The sequence below is a fragment of the Sminthopsis crassicaudata genome, chromosome X, assembly GCF_048593235.1.
Source record: "Sminthopsis crassicaudata isolate SCR6 chromosome X, ASM4859323v1, whole genome shotgun sequence".
Classification (NCBI taxonomy): Eukaryota; Metazoa; Chordata; class Mammalia; order Dasyuromorphia; family Dasyuridae; genus Sminthopsis; species Sminthopsis crassicaudata.
This window is the reverse complement of record NC_133623.1, coordinates 25,628,395-25,646,840: the sequence shown is the minus strand read 5'-3', so window position 1 is coordinate 25,646,840 and position 18,446 is coordinate 25,628,395. Positions and strand designations below refer to the sequence as shown.

Sequence of the window (18,446 nt, the reverse complement as noted above, 5' to 3'; positions counted from 1 at the left end):
CTGACAGGGAAACTTGAAGACAATTAGCTGTACAGTGAGGACAGAAGCATTACCTCTTCCAGATTGCATAAAGGCTTATTAACAGTTATGATTCACATATTTCTTATGAAATCTGCCATTGGGCATGGAGCCTACAGACTCCTTATGGTGTATTCTAGATAAACAGCCTACTCAAGGTCCACAATTAAATATATTTCCAGGAAGAAGAAAGATTAAGTGATTTTGGCCCTGGTGCCATTTGGCTCCATGCAACACTAGTGAAGAGAACGGGGCTGGCTCACCATTCCAAGTAAGTTCTTTTCTGAGTCTTTTTTTGGGGGGGAATATCTCTGCATGGTAACTGAACGTCACGCCTTTAACTAATACTGAAAGTGGGGATTACTGAGAAAGAAAGAGACTGGAACCCACTTGACAATACACGAGAAGAGCAATGCTTGCCTTGGAATGTAGTATCCAAATTCTTTCACTTAAAGCTCAAGAGATCCTGCTTGCCTTATATCACCAACATTCCAGACAAGTCTATTCTTTACAACTAGATCATGGTTTCTGGCATAATGAAAAGAGTCCTGCATTGGGAGTAGGAAGACTCACGTTTGGATGACTGCTTTGTCACTTCTTAGCTGGGTGAGCTTCGGTAAGTCACTTCTCAGCTCTCTGTGTCAGTTTCTGTGCCTGGAAATGGAGATAATAATACTCACATTATTTCATGGAGTTATTGTGAAGATCAAATGAGACAACAATAATAAAGTACCTGGAAAATTGTACAGAATTATACAAATATGAACTTGTAGTGAGCATCTGTAGTGATCACATCATAGCTGGCTTAATGTCCTCCTTGGCTTACTGAGGTAATGTGGTATAGTAATATGGTTTAGAAGCAAAGGACTGGGTTTAAATAATATTCGGGTCTGCTACTCATAAGTTTTTGTCTTTGGGAATGCTATTCAACTTCTCTGGATCTCAGTTTCCTCGTCTGTAAAGTGAGGAGGTTGTACTGGATGGTCTTGAGGTTCCTTCCAGCTCCAGATCTCAAAATCTTGGATGCATGAAAGTGGTGGAGGGGTTGGACTAAGGAGTTACTTGTAGCTCTGAAACACTCTTAGTTTCCCTTCTGGCTGATTACAGAACTAGAGAATATGTGAATTAAAGGAACCTCTTTCTTTCTTTGTGAATGAGGCCTTCTGATTTTTACAGTACAAGTTATTTTCCCTCCCACTCATTGAACACTCTTTAGGAACAGAGAAAAACAGCTGAGCAAAACTGAACAATAAAGCAAGATTGTCCCAAAGCATACCCAACACCCCATGCCTATGGTCCTCCTCACCATCAACTGTCCTGCAGATCAAGATGGTTCATTGTGTTTTGTTTTAATTTTTTCACTTCCTTTGAGGAGTTTTGTTTACATTATCATTGTGGTAGATGTGGTTCTCCTGGTTCTCAGCATCAATTCATATGTGTCCCCACAAATCTCTGACTTCCTTGTATTAGTGGATTTTGTGATCCAACAATATTCCGTTATATTCATATATGTGTGATTTTTTTTTGGCCAGTTTGTTTCCAATTTATTTTATTATTATACATCTCTGAGTTCATGGTGAGTGTATTTGTATATGCATAGTTACCTGTGATATATATGGTTTTTCTTTCTATCTTTGAACTCATTTATCAGTTTTTTGGTGAGCCAATTAGGGTTAAGTGACTTGCCCAGGGTCACACAGTAAGTGTTTGAGGCCAGATTTGAATTCAGGTCCTCCTGATTCCAGGGTTGGTGCTCTGTCTACTGTGCCATATAGCTGCCCATCTTTATGTGTTTGACCTTCTTGAGGTCACCCTCATATCACAAATCTTTATTTTATGAGAGAAGATCTGGAAGACGATAGAAGCAAATGAATTTACCTGTGCTTATAGAATCATTTTGGCAGAACCAGGATTTGAACCAAGGTTTTCTACATTCAAATCCTGGGTACTAGATCAGACTGCTTTCTGAAACTTCACATTATGTAACCAATTTCTCTAAATCTGGGTTAAGATTCCATTTTTCAATATGGCTAATATGCAATTTGTTCTAATGTTTCCTGTTCTCTTGAAGAATTCTGAAGAAATCCCTCAAAGAAGATCTCAAGACAAACAGTCCTGCCATCTTAGATTCTGTGGTGTCAGGTTTCAGATGTCTTTGCCACAGAGCGTGTGTAGTTTTGTTTTTGCTGTGGTTGGGAATCACCCTTTTATACATCCTGCATCTTACAAATCACCATTTGCACACAGCCTAATATATTTTTTGAAGTGGGCTTCTTGTGGCACATTTCAGTAGATGACTAAGGGCGGGATTCAAAACCCTTCTAATCCATTTCCTGACAGGGAGTAGTGGCAAAGGAAGCCTCTCATGGGGCAAGAGAGCCTTATATTCCATGACTTGGCAGAGTTTTTATCAATAGACTGCCTGAGGATTGAGGTTCTTTGAACAGGAACTAGGGAGCAGCACACCATTCCCACCCCCACCATCAGAAGGTGACCTCTCAGAAAGAAAGTGGACTTAGAAATGGAGCTAGACCTGAAGAAGTCAATGGTGGCACAGCTCTGCCTTGTTCAAAACTGCCCGATTAAGATGTGTTCTTGAATCAACTGAAAGGCAAGGGGATTTGTTTATGGTGAGCAGCGGCATGTGGAAAGAGTCTAGAGCCACAAATAAAGAATAAAACCAAATCAATAAAGCACCCAGTGGTTTAGGAGCCTGTAGCTGTTTCCCAAACCCTTTGCCTGAAAAGCCCAAATCAAGGAGCTCAAAAAATTAGTGCAGGAGTTCATATTCAACCCCCTCTTTTGTTTTCAAGCAGGCTAAAATTCAAAACTCATTTTTTTCTCCAAAATATTTCCATAGGAAGCTTGTTAATACCATCATCAAGCTATTCCATGCAGGATGAAACTTTTCAGTGGGTCACTGTCCAGTCAGGTGGAGTAGCCAGGAATCTGGGATGCCTTAGATTATCTCGGTCTCCTCCTGGAAGTCAGCTTGGACTCTTGGATCTCTTGGCAGTCTGAATTGGATGACAGTCCCCTCTCCTGACTGATCTCCTCTTCCTCTGATCTGTCCACAGCTCCTGCTTCTTCTTGCTGTGTGTGTGTGTGTGTGTGTGTGTGTGTGTATGTGTATATATATATATATATATATATATATATATATATATATATATATATATATATATATATATATATATATATATATTTACTCCTTTGTCCTTAAGCTTGGTCATGGTCAAGGGTCTGTCTATGCCATCCTTCAGAGGCTGGGTAAATGGTGAAAAGGTAAGCTTCCTTTATGCTGATATCTATTTCATCTTCTTTCTTCTTGAAAAACTCCAGCCTGTCCCTTGCCTGCCACTCCAACTCCACCGACTACATTGAAGCCCATAGGGGATTGGGCTAGATTTGGGAAATCTTTTTTTTTTTCAAAAATTTTAATGAATTAAAAATACTATATTTTCCTAATTATATGTAAAAATGATTTTTTAACATTTGTATTTTTAAAAATGTTCAGTTCCAAATTCTCTTTCTCCTTTCTTCCTGCCATCATTGAAAAGTCAAGCAATTTGATATAGAATATACTTGTACAGTCATGTAAAACAAATTTTCCTATTAGTCATGCTGTAAAAGAAAACACAGACAAAAACCCCAAGAACAATAAAGAAAATAAAAAATATGCTTTGATCTGCATTCAGACTCCATCAGTTGGAGAATTCAGAATTGTCTTAGATCATTATACTGCTAAGTTGTTCACAAATGTTCATTGTATAGTATTCCTGTTATTGTGTACAATATTTTCCTGGTTCTGTTCACTTTATTTTGCATCACTGTATATGTCTTGCCAGGTTTTTTTTTTTTTTTTATCATATTCACATACCTCAACTTGTTTAGCCATTCCCCAAATGATGAATATTCCCTTAATTTCCGATTCCTTGTCACCACAAAAAGAGGTGTTCTCTCTCTCTCTCTCTCTCTCTCTCTCTCTCTCTCTCTCTCTCTCTCTCTCTCTCTCTCTCTCTCTCTCTCTCCATCTCTCTCACTCTGTGTGTGGGTGTGTGGGTGTGTGTATAAAAGTCCTTTTCTTTTTTTTTTTAATCTCTTTGGGATACAGACCTAGTAATGGTATTGCTGAGTCAAAGCGTATGTAGTTTAATAGCCCTTTAGGCATAGTTCTAAATTGCTCTCCAGAATGGTTGGATCAGTTCACTATATCACAATATCACAATGCAGTAGTGTTCCAATTTTCCGACATTTCTGCCCAACATTTGTTATTTTCCCTTTCTGTATTATTAGCCAATCTGATAAGTATGAGCTAGTACCTCATAGTTGTTTTTAATTTGTTTAAATCTCCATAGATTTAATAGTTCTTAATTTGGGATCTGTGACTTTTTTAACTTAATAGTATTTTTTTCAATTATATGTAAAGAAAGTTTTCAATATTCATCTTTGTAAGATTCTGAGCTCCAAATTTTTCCCTCTCCTCTTTCCTTCCTCTTCCCCAAGACAAGAAATCTGATAAAGTTTATACATGTATAATCATATCAAACATGTTTCCACATTAGTCATGTTGTGAAAGAAAAGTCAGAACAAAAGGGGAAAACCACAAGAAAAAAATGTGAAAATAGTATGTTTCAATATGCATTCAGACTCCACAGTTCTTTCTTTGGATGTGATCTGTATTTTCCATCATGAGTCCTTGGAACAGTCTTGGATAACTGCATTGCTGAGAAGAGCTAAGTCATTCATAGTTGATCACTGCACCATCTTGTTATTGTGTAAAATGTTCTCCTGATTCTGCTCACTTCACTCAGCCTCAATTCCTGTCTCTCCAGGCCTTTCTGAAATCAGCCTGCTCATCACTTCTTATAGAACAATCATATCCCATCACATTCATATGTCATAAATTATTCAGCCATTCCCCAACAGATGGGCAGCCACTCAGTTTTCAGTTCCTTGCCACTACAAAAAGGGCTGCTACCCACATTTTTGCATATGTGGGTCCTTTTCCATCTTTTATGATCTCTTTGGGATACAGACCTAATAGATACACTGCAAACAAAGGGTATGCATATTTTGATAGCCCTTTGGGCATAGTTCCTAATTGCTCTCCAGAATGGTTGGATCAGTTCACAACTCCACCAACAATGTATTAGTTTTCCTGCCAACATTTATCATTATCTTTTCCTGTCATCTTAGCCAATCTGAGAGGTATGAAATGGTATCTCAAAGTTGTCTTAATGTGCATTTCTCTAATCAACAATGATTTAGAGCATTTTTTCATATGACAAGAAATGGCTTTAATTTTGTCATCTGAAAATTTTCTATTCATTTGGAGAATGGCTTGTAAGCTTATAAATTTGAGTCAATTTTCTACATATTTTAGAAATGAGGATTTTATCAGAAATCTTGGATGTAAAATTTTTTTCCCTACTTTTCTACTTAGAACCTCTGGTCTTAACTAAGGCTAAGGTCCCTTCTAACTCTAGTACCTATGATTCTTGCCTCACTAATCCTTATTCTCACCTCCCATCCTCCCCAAAAGACTATACTATTAATATTTTCTATTTGGGTTTGGGTAAATTTATGGTCATAATGGTCCTTTGGGAGAGGTTAATTAACTTGATATCCCATGTGGAATGAAAAGAAAGATCTGGACTTTTGTTAAAGGCATTCCAGGCACTAGTAAGCAGAATGGGGGAGGCCAAGGGGAGCTTCTTTTTCCCTAGACTCTCAGATCCCATCACATATGTGATCATTACACAGAATAATAGTCCCTGTATTACTAACAAGCACTCCTGTAAGGAAACAGTCTTTCCTGTTTTAAGGAAAACAGCAGCCATGGGAGTTAGTGAATACAAGTATTATTGGCCCAATTTTACAAATGGGAAAACTGAGGCTTATGGAAAGTAAATTACTATCCTGAAGTAACAGTCAATATTCTAGATTGGATCACACAGCTCCAGGTCTGGTGATCTTCCCTCTACAGCACCCGGTCTCTCTTCTAGGTGGGAGTCAGGAGTTGGAAAAGATCCAGAGTATGTGTATGACGTTCCATAACCCAAGGTTGGTGATAGTAATCTAGATGGCCAGACTGGATCAAAGATAAAATTCATCTATTTTATAATATGGACATGGATTGGTCCTTGAGGGTCAGGCCTTCATGGGTCACAGGATTTAAAGCTGTAAAAGGTCTTTTGAAGTAACTTAGTTCAAGTCTTTCATTTTATAGATAAGGGAATTGAGATTCAGGGAAGGTAAATGACTTGACTCATAGAAATAGAAACTAGAAGATTTGGGAATGGGAAGCCAGGTTCTCTGATTTGAAATGCTGTGCCTTCTCCCATGAAATATATACATTTCAGTCAGTTAGACAAGTGGCATTTCATTAAATGTCAACTATGGACCAGACACTGTGCACTAGAGATACAAAAGAAGGCAAAAAAAGCCAAAACAAAACAAAACAAAACAAAACATTTCCTGCTCTCATGGAGCTCATGGTGTCATGGAAAGACAATATGTAAACAACTATGTACCAGCAAGGTAAGTATAGGATACACTGGGGGTATACTCACAAGAAATTAAGGAGAACCAGGAAAGGCTTCTACTTTAGTTGAGATTCGAGGGAAGCTAAGGAAGTAAGGAGGTAGTGTTGAATAAGGGAGAGCATTCCAGCCCAGTAAAGCCAGTGACTACGTGACTAAGCTCAGAGTTGGGAGATGAGCATTGGAGTGTCATGTTAGGTGCAAGCAACAGCACTGTCACCAGATCATAGGGTAAGTGAAGGAAAGGAAGGCATAGAAAGACTTAAAAATCTAGGAAGGGGACAGATTTTGAAGGGCTTTGGAAAAACAAACAAAATATTTTATATTTGATCCTCAAGAAGAAACAGAGAACCACTGGAGTTTGTTGAATAGGGGATTGATATGGTTAGACCTAGGTTTTTAGCAAGGTCATTGTGACAACTGAACAGAGGATGGAATGGAGTGGAGAGAGACTTGAAGCACAGAGACCAAACAGAAGGCTGTTGCAATAGTCCAGCCATGAAGTAACTGAAAATCTGCACCAAAGTTGCTATGCTTGTTCTCAATGATGTCTTTTATTCTATATTCCTCCTAAAAGTTATCCTTGATAGCACGCTGCAGTCTACTTATACCCACCATGTTTCTCTCCAATGTCTTGGGGGCACTTCACTTGCAATTCTGATTCTGCTCAGACTATGGTATCAAGCAGTTTTTAAGAACTGGTTATGGTGGTAGGTACTGAGGATCAAAGTCAAAAATTATTTACTCCCTACCTTCAAGGAGTTTACATTTTATAACAGAAGACACCACGAATGAATGAATGAATGAAAAAAAAGTAATAAATACTACTATGTATCAGGTGGTACCAACCAACAAAGAGAAATATAAAAACAAGCCATTGAGATTATGATGTTCTTTTAGGGAACAGAGAGTAGAGTTGGAAAGGGGTGGGGGAAATGAGGATATAGGCTGCATGTGTGATCTACACGCAAAGATATATATATATATGTATATATATATGTATATATATTTATATATGTATATATACAAAATTAATGGAAATTAAATTAATTTTTGTTAGGTACATAAAAGGGGGAACAAAGAAACTAGGGAGGCAGAAGTGAGATGGGAGTGTATTCCAGGCATAAAGGGGAATCTGGGCAAAGGCTTATAGAAGATGGGAGCCAGGTTGACTGGATCATAGAGTGCCCGAAGGAGAATAATGGTTAGAAAGATAGGCTGGAGCTAGACTGTGATGAGGCTTTAAGCAAATAGCAAATAGAGGAGTCTGTATTTAATTTTTGTGCTAGTTAGGATTGATGGAGAGAGTACCTTTGGAGAGAATGGGATGGGGCTTAAATTGTGCTTTCATTGATATAGGGAAGGATCTCTGAGTAGGGACACTACCAATACAGATCAGCAAGTGCTCTGAAAATGGTAGTTTTAAAGAGATGCTTGAGAGCATTGAGTGGTTAAGGGAAGCAGCCACTGTGGGTCACAGGAAAGATTTGAACTCAGGTCTTCATGATTTTGAAGACAGTGGCTGGCCTCATATCCACTACACCAAGAGAACTCCAACTCCTCAAACCAGTGAGACATTGACAAGTACAAGCCCATCCCTTCAGGCTTTATAATATTGGGGATCTCAGGTGAATGCATTGTTAACTAACATCAACAGGCTTTGCAGGCGACTCCCCAGGTACTGATATGGAGATTCTGTGGATGCTTTCAGTTGTTTTTAAAACCTTGTAGTAACTGCTATTTTCTTTCCTTAGATATCTCCACTCCACTCCCATATTATTGATGGCCTCAGGACTGATGTAAGTGTATTATATTTTCTTTATGAAATTTCCAAAGCTCTTCCTTCTCCTTTTTTTTTTTTAGGCTGGGGTTAAGTGACTTGCCCAGGGTCACACAGCTAGGTAGAGTTAAGTGTCTGAGACCAGATTTGAACTCGGATCCTCCTGAATGCAGGGCTGGTGCTCTATCCACTGCGCCACCTAGCTGCCCCCCTCTTCCTTCTCCTAAAGGGATCATAGTAGTGTGTCAAGAACCTTGAATGTTGCAATGGCTGGCTTCCAATATCGTGCACTGGGACACAATGCAGAGGGAGCCTGCCTCCTGGGGAGGGGAGGGAAAGGAGCCAGCTAAGCCAGTGATGGCAATCATGAGGACCTATCAAGAGCCTTCATCTCCCGTCCCAATACCTCAAGTAGCTGAGACAGGGCTCACCTGCCTAGTAAGTAGAAGAGCCAGGAAGAAGACCTCTTCTTACTCTAAATCTAATGTGCTCTCAATGGCATTATGCTGCCTCTAAAGTAACTCTCTTCTTTGCTCCTCCCACAAGCCCCTACTGTTTTCTCATCACATTCTTTACCACCATCTCTAAATACAAACCTAGCCCAGCACTGGGGAATTCCTCATCTACTAGGGACCACATACCCATGGGGAGGTTGGGGGTGGGATGGGGATCAATCAGTCTAAAGAAGCAGGGAGCCAGTAAAATGACCCTGGAGGCAGAGGACTTGAGTTTTGGACCTGACTCTAGCAGTTATGGTCTGTGTAACCTTGGGCAAGTCATTTCCTCTAGCTGTGTCTTCTTACTTTCTTCTCTGTAAAATGAAGGATGATCTCTGAGGGCCCTTCAGCTATATACCCATACTCTTCTGAAGTTAAAAAAAAAGCCTCACATAGTTTTGTTTTGAAGGATAAATCTAAAATGTTACATTCACACTCAAAATGAAAATGAGGAAATATAGAACTATTACATACATGAAACAAATTATATTTCCATATTCCTGCTGGCATAATGAGCACTGAATTTGGAGTAGTAGACTAGGCTTCAAATCTTAAACTTTACTGGCTATATAATTTTGGACAAATTATTTAATTTCTTTGAACCTCAACTCTGTTATCTGCAAAATGGAAATAATATTTGTAGTCTAGGTTATTTTAAAATGATGCATGTAAAATTTTTTGTATACTTCAAATAATACAAATAGTAGGTCTTCTTATTACATTATGGGAAGGAGGATGCGGAAGGTAGGCGAATGAGAGAGACAGAGGGAGAGAGCGACCCAGGACTAAAAAAAATGACACAGTCAGTGAGTGACATACACAAGGCAGAGAAGGGGCCAGGCCAGTCTGATGGGTATACAAAGTAGCTGCCTGCGTGGCATCATTTTAGGGGCTTCACAGACATCCTAAGACACCCTTCCTCTCCATCTTCTAAGAGGGGCTTTGATTTCCTTACTTGACACAAAGATGGCAAACAAGCTCCTTTCCTACAGAGGTTATGATGAGGGTGTGGTTCTCAGAACCAGAGTGATTTCCAAGTTAGTGACTTACTTTTAGCAATCAATCAAACTCCATGGAATCTTCCATGAGAGGAAGGATTGTTTCATTCTTTGGATTTGCACCTGGCACATAGTAGGTGTTTAACAGATACTTGGGGATTGATTCAAACAAATATTTTAAAGTCTAGTTAGACCACTGGTATATGTCAATGACTGAAAAACTGAACAAAAGGGAATATGTTCCCTAAACCCTACCTATATATTACAAAGGTCACTGTGTTCTGCAGTGCCCGACCTCCAGAATGTTTAGGGCGCCAAGGCTTTTCAAGTTTCATGGTTAACATCTCAGACTTGTCTTTTGTTTCTCTTTCTGAACATCTGGTGTTCATTTCCAGTTAATTGTGGCTCTCGTGGACCAGAGGCCAGTGATGGTGGTGGTGGGAGTTTCCTCTGCCACTTTTGGGGTCTCCAAATGACAAATAACGGGTGCCTACATTTTAAGGGCATAAAACAGAGAGAGGGTGAAGGGGAGGGATGTTTGCCTGCAAAATTGGCACTGGAATAAGCTGCCTGAGAACTTGGCCTTGCTGTGCTCCTAGCTACTAATGAAGCAATCTGCTAAAAGAAGGAGAATGGAAAATGTGAGTTTCTTTCCCACTAATGGGAAAAATAAAAGCATTTCAAGATTTTTGCCTTAGGGAGAAGTTCTAAGGTTTGAAGTACTCTGCGTGGGATTTAGAGACAAAGTGCCAATAAAGGTCTCTGTTTTACGGGAATGGGTGCTTTTTAAAAGACGGTAAAATTACCTCAAAGTAGTAACTCTAGCAGTAATACTGAGCCGAGTAAGGCCGTCATTCAGAGCTTGAATAGTGGGGACAAAAAAGGGAGATACATGTCTTTTTATTTTCCTACCATTTCATAAAATCATGGAATCATAGATTTAGAGCTAGAGGGAATCTTAAGAGGCTATGGAGTTAAAACATTCCCCAACTCCATTTTGCAGATGAAAAACTGAGGCACAGAGAAGTTATGTGTTTTACCTAGGGTCACAATACCAATAATTTTTATTTATTCACCTGATGCAGGATTTGAACCTGTTCCTCCTCATGCCAAGCCCAGTGCCCTTTCCAAGATCATAAGTTAGTTCCACAAAGGCTATTTGAGCGCTGATAGCATAGATCTTCCCCCTTTATTAAGAGGGGTTCGGATCTGAGCTACCGGGATGCAGTACTGACTAACAATCAAAGGACCGACCAGCTGGCAATGCTATTTCCTCGTTTGCTGGGAGTGACATTTGCACCATGCCTCAATGCTTCAAGGGATCTGTGACCTCTTCAGCATGGCTATTCACTCTCCATCATCTTAAGGTGCAGAAGTACACAATCTAGCCAAGTCATCATCCTTTTTGACTCTTGTCCATATCCTGTATTTCTCCAAAGTGGATCCACCCACTGTGCTGGAAGCCTTTCTTGGGGTCTTTTAATGTTTTATGAATCCCGGTGCAGCAATTGGGCATCCATCAAAAAAGATGTATGGTGAATAGAAACAGGCTGCACTACACTATTGATGATGTGAAACCAGAAAAGAAGGTGAACCAGTCACGTAAGGAAAGCCAGGGATAATAGACGTTATCATTTTATATAGGCATAAATTAGCTAGGATTATTGTATAATCTGATAGGACAGGCTATACCTTAGGCTCTGAAATATAGGTAGAAATTGAAATTCCATTGGTGGACCCATTGTACCAAGCATAAAACAGGTTACATAATGGATGTGACAAGGATCCATAGACAACCAGTATCCTTTGGAATTCTTTTTATATTTTATTATTTGATACAGGCTATTCTCTCCCTTTACCTGCTCTTATGAGTGTTCTGGGACTTCTTTTTTCCTCAGTTAATCAGAGAAAATGTGGGGAAGATCACAAATCTTTGGCTGGAAAGGACCTTCAAGGTCATGTGGTCCAATCTCCTCATATTACAGATAAGGAAGTAGAGGCCCAGAGAAGTCAATTGACTTTGACTTGTGACCATTCAGGTCAGAGGTACCAGTTTCCTGACTCTAAGTTCAGCATTCAACACTCCAACTTTTAGCAACTTGTTATAAGTGTTGCCCACCTTCTCACCCAAAATTCAACCCTGTTTAATCTTTTAAAAAGCTATTTGAATAGAGCCACTGGTTTTTGCTTTCCTGAGTTTTGGAGGACCAATTAATCAATAATTATGTTTATTGAATATTTTTATGGGCTAAGGGATATAGGGAACAAAATACATATATGAAGCAATCACTTCTATCATATTCCCTGTAGTTAGGCTGATACATGTGCCAGTGAAAGGGGCTCTGAAAGCTACTGGGGGAAGGCTCCTACTGGCTAAAGAGTGACAAGTTTTACATTGAGACCCAGTTGAGAACTAGGGTTTTCTCAGGCACCAAAACCCAAAGGACTCAAGCAGAGGAAGCAGTGGCGATTCCAAGCTCAGAAGCAGAGCAGGCATGGGGCAGTAGGGTGGGAAGCTCTTTGGTTGGCTTGTCTGGCTCAGGCTATCCCCATGCATCTCTGCCCTTTCATTGTGTTGTGGCCATTCCCTCCCCTCATCTGCTCTGATGAATGCTATGGGGCCTCTTTTTTTCCTCAATGAGAGAAAATTTGGGGAGTATATGTCATTGCTCAAGGAGTTGAGGGTAAAGCTGAGGAGCTAAGATGTGCACAAGAAGGAATAACCAGGTAGCATATGATGAAAACAAAGAATAGGAAGGAGGGAGCATAAGAGTATAGGCAAAGTTGGAGGAGATATCACAATCCCCTAATTTTACAGATGAGGAAGCTGAGACACAGAGAAGTTAAACGTCTTGTCCAGAGTCACACAGCTAGTGTCTAGGGTGCGATTTAAATTTAGGTCCTCCTGACTTCAAGAACCACTCTTTATCTACCATTCTACACTGCCAGACATGTGTATTACTCATTTGAATGGAAACATTTTGGAATGGAATGAAACAGGGAAGGAAATAAATATTTATTAAGCATCTACCAGGTGCCAGGCACAGGTATTATCTCATTTGATTCCCACAACAACCACCACACCAACCTATGAGGTATTATTACCCTTACTTTACAGTTGAGGAAAGTGATGCAATTAGAGGCTAAAAAACTATTTGCCTGTTGAGTGTCTGAAGTCAGATTTAGATTCAGGCCCTCCTGACTCCAAGTCCAGGGATCTATCCACTACAAATACCACCTTGCTGCAAAAGCCATTCCCTGTCATTTTAAAAAGAATGCTAATCCTTCTTCCATGTTAAGTGGTATACTAGAGAAAGCATTGATTTGGGAAGCAGAGGGCTTGGATTCAAATCCTGATTCTGCTTCTTATTATCATGTGATCCCGGGCAAATCTCTTCCACTCTCTGGGCTTCTGTTCTCTTCTGCACAATGAGAGGGTTCCCTCTCTAAGGTGTTCTCCACTTTGAAACCCTATGCTCCTAGCACCCACTTACAAGAGACTTGACTGTCAGTCTTCCCAGGTAGTTTATTTTTAATGAAGCAGATCTTCTATCATCTACTCCTACATTTTCATGGTCCTGTGAGTTGCAGCCAACTGGAGGAATCACACCCTTCCTCCAGCAAAGTCATGTCCCACTTATTCACAGTTAAGCTTCTCTTCTGTGTGGATGCATTAATGTATCCATGTAAGGAGAAATAGAATTGCTCTTTATTCTTCCCTGCAACTTAATTCATGAGAACCAATAAGAATAAGTACGAACAAAAGTTTCATCTGCATGGAAAAACAGCATGGAAACGGAACCCAGACATTCCCTTTATCACCACTACAAGAGGTGCAAGATTTGATGAGGATACACAGCCTGCTCTGAAGGGAGTTTAAGAAAACATATGAAATATCTTAAGGTGTGCTGGTTTGCTGAAGAGAGTGGATCAGGCTAAACTGAAACATACACCTAGGTTTGCAGAATTCTGTTATTTGACCTATGGACTACTCTAATTTGTTTTCTTTCTTCGCATCCTTTCAGGAATCCTTTTCACTTCCGAGGGTTCACCAAGCGAGATCATATGAAAGATCTGCGCAGGTATTTGGTGTTCAAATACATCCAGTATCTCATCTTGCCATCTCCCAACGCCATCATCAGCTTGTTGGGCCTGTGTGCTAGTTTGTATGTCATTCTGCTCCTGATGTCTCCCAACATTTCCAGGAAATCCACAGTGGTATTTATTCATAATGTGGCCCAGGCAGACATCTTGGTGGGGTTTAGTATGTTTGCCATGATCCAGGACACCTCCCATGGTGAAAGATCATCGTGTTCTTTTCAGACGAGCCTATGGCAAAACTTCCAGACTGCAAATGCCCATGTCAGCTCCCTTTTGCTCAGCTGTGTGAGTCTGGAGGCCTTTCTGATCACATTCTTTGCAGCTGAGACCCGCCACCTAAGAACCATCAGATATGCTAAGGTGGCTTCTAAGTTCATCTGGATTTCTGTCATCGCCGAGTGTGTTGTTTATCAGCTGGAGTGCTTAAAGGATCTCAATGTCACTTCTTTGGGTGTATCCAAGCACACTTTAGTGCTGCTTAACTTCTGCAACACAGTGGCCATGCTGTTGAAGTTATTAATTTATCCCATTGGTTTACTCTTACGAATCATCAATGTGTATCTCTTTTACAAGATATTCTTCAGCAGGTTACCTTGAAGTGATTCAAAGAGACCTTGACATGCTCAGTGACTAGGCAGAGGAAGAGATTTGTGCATATGATCTGTAAATTGAGACTTAGAAGAATGTTGAGGGATGTCTGGCCTTAGTAATTGGTTCTTATCGGATATTTACTATGTATTGCTTTATATCAAAGAGCATGTGAAAAACATAGAGACTGTCCTGGAAGAGTTCACAGGCTTCTAGATTTAGAGCTGGAAGGGGGAACTCTGACATTGAGCTTGGCCTCTCATTTTACAGAGAAGACACAGAGGCTCAGAGAGGCCCACGTGCCCATGGTCAGACAGATAATAAGGGTCAGAACCAGGATTTGAACCTAGGTCCTCTGACTCCAAAGCTCTTTATATTATGAGAGGTGAAATTGATTGAAGTACAGTTGAATCACTTAATCACTAATTCTTCATTGATTATCTATTATGTATAAAACATCACACTAGGGATTATGAGGGGATAAAGGCAATGAGTAATGAGGGCCTGACAGTGTGTTTAGAGAGACAAGACTAACATAAAGCAGGATAAACTAAGAGAAGGGGGAACAGTAGAGTCACAAGCTACTCATTATCTACATGATTTTAGCTAAGTCACTTCCTCTATGTAGGACTCTGAGGGAATGGATCCTTTCAGCTCTGACATTCTATGACATCTTGAATAAATGATATAAACATAAAGTGCTACAGACTCTCAAAAGAAGGCTGAAAGAGAATTTGATTTCGGAGGTGGGCAGGGAAGGTCTGGGTGAGGAAGTGAGGGAATGTGAGCCAAGGTTGAAGGCCAAACTGGTTACCTCACACCTACTTCCCAAAGCTGCTCTCTTGGACAAGTGGAAGTTGGTACAAGCCTACACTTACAGCTGCCTATTGTTCTTTGAGAAATTCCTGTTACAATTTGGGCTCAGGGAAGTGGTTCTCCTTTAATTTCCTCCTTCTAACATTTCTGGTGGTTGAATCTTAAGGTGCTTCAAGTAGGCATGCTAGGTTGGATCTATATGAAACAAATACATTATTTGCTCTACCTTCTTTTTGTCTTCTTGCTTTATCTATGTAGTTAGTAAATGGTAGTTTAGATTTTTCTAGAGTTTGAAGATTTGTAAAGTACTTTTTGTAATCATGGAATGATGGCAATCACCCTATAATTCTTAAGAATTATAGGGTGATTGCCATCATTCCATGATTACAAACAAACAAACAAACAAACAAACTGAGGCTAGGAGCAGTTAGATGGTACAATGGCGCTGGAGACAGAAGGACCTGAATTCAACTCTGACCTCAGACATTTAGCACTTATTATCTTTGTGACCTTGGATAAGTCACTCAACCCCAATTGTCTCTCAAACAACAACAACAAAATGAACTGAAAACTAGGCTTAAGCGATTTGCTCTTGTCGAGGTCAGGATTTGAACTTGGATCTTTCTGAGTCCAAGTCTAACAGTTTTACCACACCATTTTGCCTCCTTAACGAATGAAGTTATTGAATAAGAGCACAGTTGTCCATCATTGAGGTCTATGGACCTGTCAATGATTGGCTCGTACTAGATTTTCAAACAGGAACTTTCCCTTAATTGACATCTTTGAGTCCCAACTTGAAGTTAAACACAAAAACATTTGGGGAGAAAGAAATGGAAGCATGAGGAGAAAGGAGGGCCTGGAATCTGTCAAAATAAGAGTCACACATGAGCTAGTCAGTCTAGAAGGTTCCTAAGATCCCTCCTCTAAACCTATGATCCTATGGAACTGGCCCACAGAGGATCTGTTGGACTGGCAAGCAAAGTAGATCCAAGTAACTCCTGAGAGTGATACTTTCTAACTGGCTGAGATTGCTTCTTTGCTACTCTCTCTGACATGACTCTTTTTAGAGTGTAACCTACTGCACTCTCCTCCTTCCTTTTTCTTCCTTTTCTAATATCTATAGAGAATGAGAATAAAGGATCAGAGCCAGAGGTAGCCAGCAGACCCAAACTTTCTCCTTTGCTATTTCTCCACTTTATTGGTCAAAGAGTGAAACTAGAAATCCTTTGTTAATCCCCCTTCTACACCCACATCCCCATGAAGAGGCCAATTCAAATGAAATGGTGCCTTGAAGTAGATTGTGAGCCAGATGACTCTGGTTCTGATAATGGCAGCCCCACTCACGCTCCTCAACTCTTCCCTCACCTTCTTGAAATAGGCCGTGGCCTTAGAAATGTGTCTCAGTATAAAGGGAGGAATGCTTGGGGTGGATTTTAAGAGTGCTGAGTTCTCTAGTCTTGGCTCTGCCGCTTATTAATTGTGTGACCTTGGCTAAATCCATTCTCCTGCATGGGCCTCAGTTTCCTCCTTTTTAAAGTAAGGGGGTCCCAGTGAATTCTTTAGTCCCTTTCAGCTCTAACTTTCTATGACTCTTTATAGATGAAAAGATTGGTGAGTGGGAATAGGTGGCAAGTTTTATTGCTGCTCTTCAGCCTCAGAACAATTCTCTTTGCACCCATTATTGGCACAATGATCCCCAACGTAGCTGCTGCTGCCAAGAGGATCTGGGAGAAAAGCCAAGAAAAAGGGAAATGCCAGATGACTCTTCCTGTTCAATAGAGGAGGATGACTTATTAGAGAACCCTAGAAAAAGGTTGCTAACGAAGCAGAGGTTCATCCTTTCCAGACCTGAATCGTGGATTGTTTGTCAACTGAGGAGGATAGTATTTATAATAGCTCCCTTTTCTGTAGTGCTTGGAAGTAGCCAAAGCACTTTCTTTACAACCTAATGAAGTAACTAGTGTAAGTATTTTTACAAGTGAGAATTGGACTCAATTGGACTTCCAATTGGGTTAAACTAGTTGGCCAAGGAGGTTTCTTTCAGGGATTCCATGAAGCTAAGTTCCCAAGTGCTCAAGTGATTTGCTCCTGGACACACGGATAGGAAGCAAACAAATTGAGATTCGAACCTAGGCCTTCTGGGACTGAGATCTAGCCTTTTCCCTTTCACTGCACTTCCTCTTTACTGGATGTCAACTCTCTACAAGACCACAAAATGGTGAGCATTGTACAGGACACACATACACTCTCTCTCTCCATCTGGGAACTTAGTCAAAATATTTTCTCCGTCTCTTTCTCTCTCCTAGACTGTTTTGGTCTGGTGTTTTTCTGTTCTAAGACTTCAGTTTTCCATCTGCATTTTTGGCTTTCTGAGCACTTGCTCTTATTTCAAGAACTTTGCTTGAGCAGTGAGCTTAATAATATGTCGCCTTATGCACATATTGTAAGGAAGTAGAATAGCACAGACAAAGGTTCAGACTCAGGTCATAGGACTCTAGAATCACTGAGCCAGAGCTGGAAGAGTCCCCTGAGATCATCAAGTCCCATTTCTTGAGCTTTTAGAATAAGAAACTGGAGAGACTGAATGGCATACCAATGCTCATGCAGAGCTCAATGCAATGAGCACTCCAGATTGTATCATGATACTTCCCAGAAGCCAAACAAGTCCCCAATTGATAAATGGTCAAAGGATATATATGAACAGATAATTTTCTAGTTATATAAAAATGCTCTAAATCACTATTGATTAAAGAAATGCAAATTAAAACAACTCTGAGGTACCATCACACATCTTTCAGATTGGTTAAGATGACAGGAAAGGATAATGATAAATGTTGGAGGGGAAGTAGGAAAACTGGGACACTGATACATTATTGGTGAAGTTGTGAACTGATCCAACTGATCTGGAGAGCAATTTGGGAACTATGTCCAAAGGCCTAGCAAACTGTATATACCCTTTGATCCAGCAGAGCTGATATTGGGTCTATATCCAAAGGAAATTATAGAGGAGGGAAAAGGACCCATATATGCAAAAATGTTTGTGGCAGTTCTTTTTATGGTAACACATAACTGGAAAAGGAGTGGATGTCCATCACTTGGGGAA

At 40.1% G+C, this 18,446-nt stretch overlaps 1 protein-coding gene across 1 annotated transcript; it reads left to right on the top strand.

Annotated features, from left to right (window-relative positions):
- Positions 1–204: 204 nt before the first annotated feature.
- LOC141548346 (lysophosphatidic acid receptor 6-like) lies at positions 205–15,685 on the top strand. Its single transcript, XM_074277158.1, has 3 exons — positions 205–289; positions 8,318–8,362; positions 13,864–15,685. Exons 2-3 carry the CDS (start codon positions 8,346–8,348, stop codon positions 14,534–14,536), a joined length of 690 nt encoding a protein of 229 aa, XP_074133259.1. The 5' UTR covers positions 205–289; positions 8,318–8,345; the 3' UTR covers positions 14,537–15,685.
- The last annotated feature ends 2,761 nt before the right edge of the window (positions 15,686–18,446 follow it).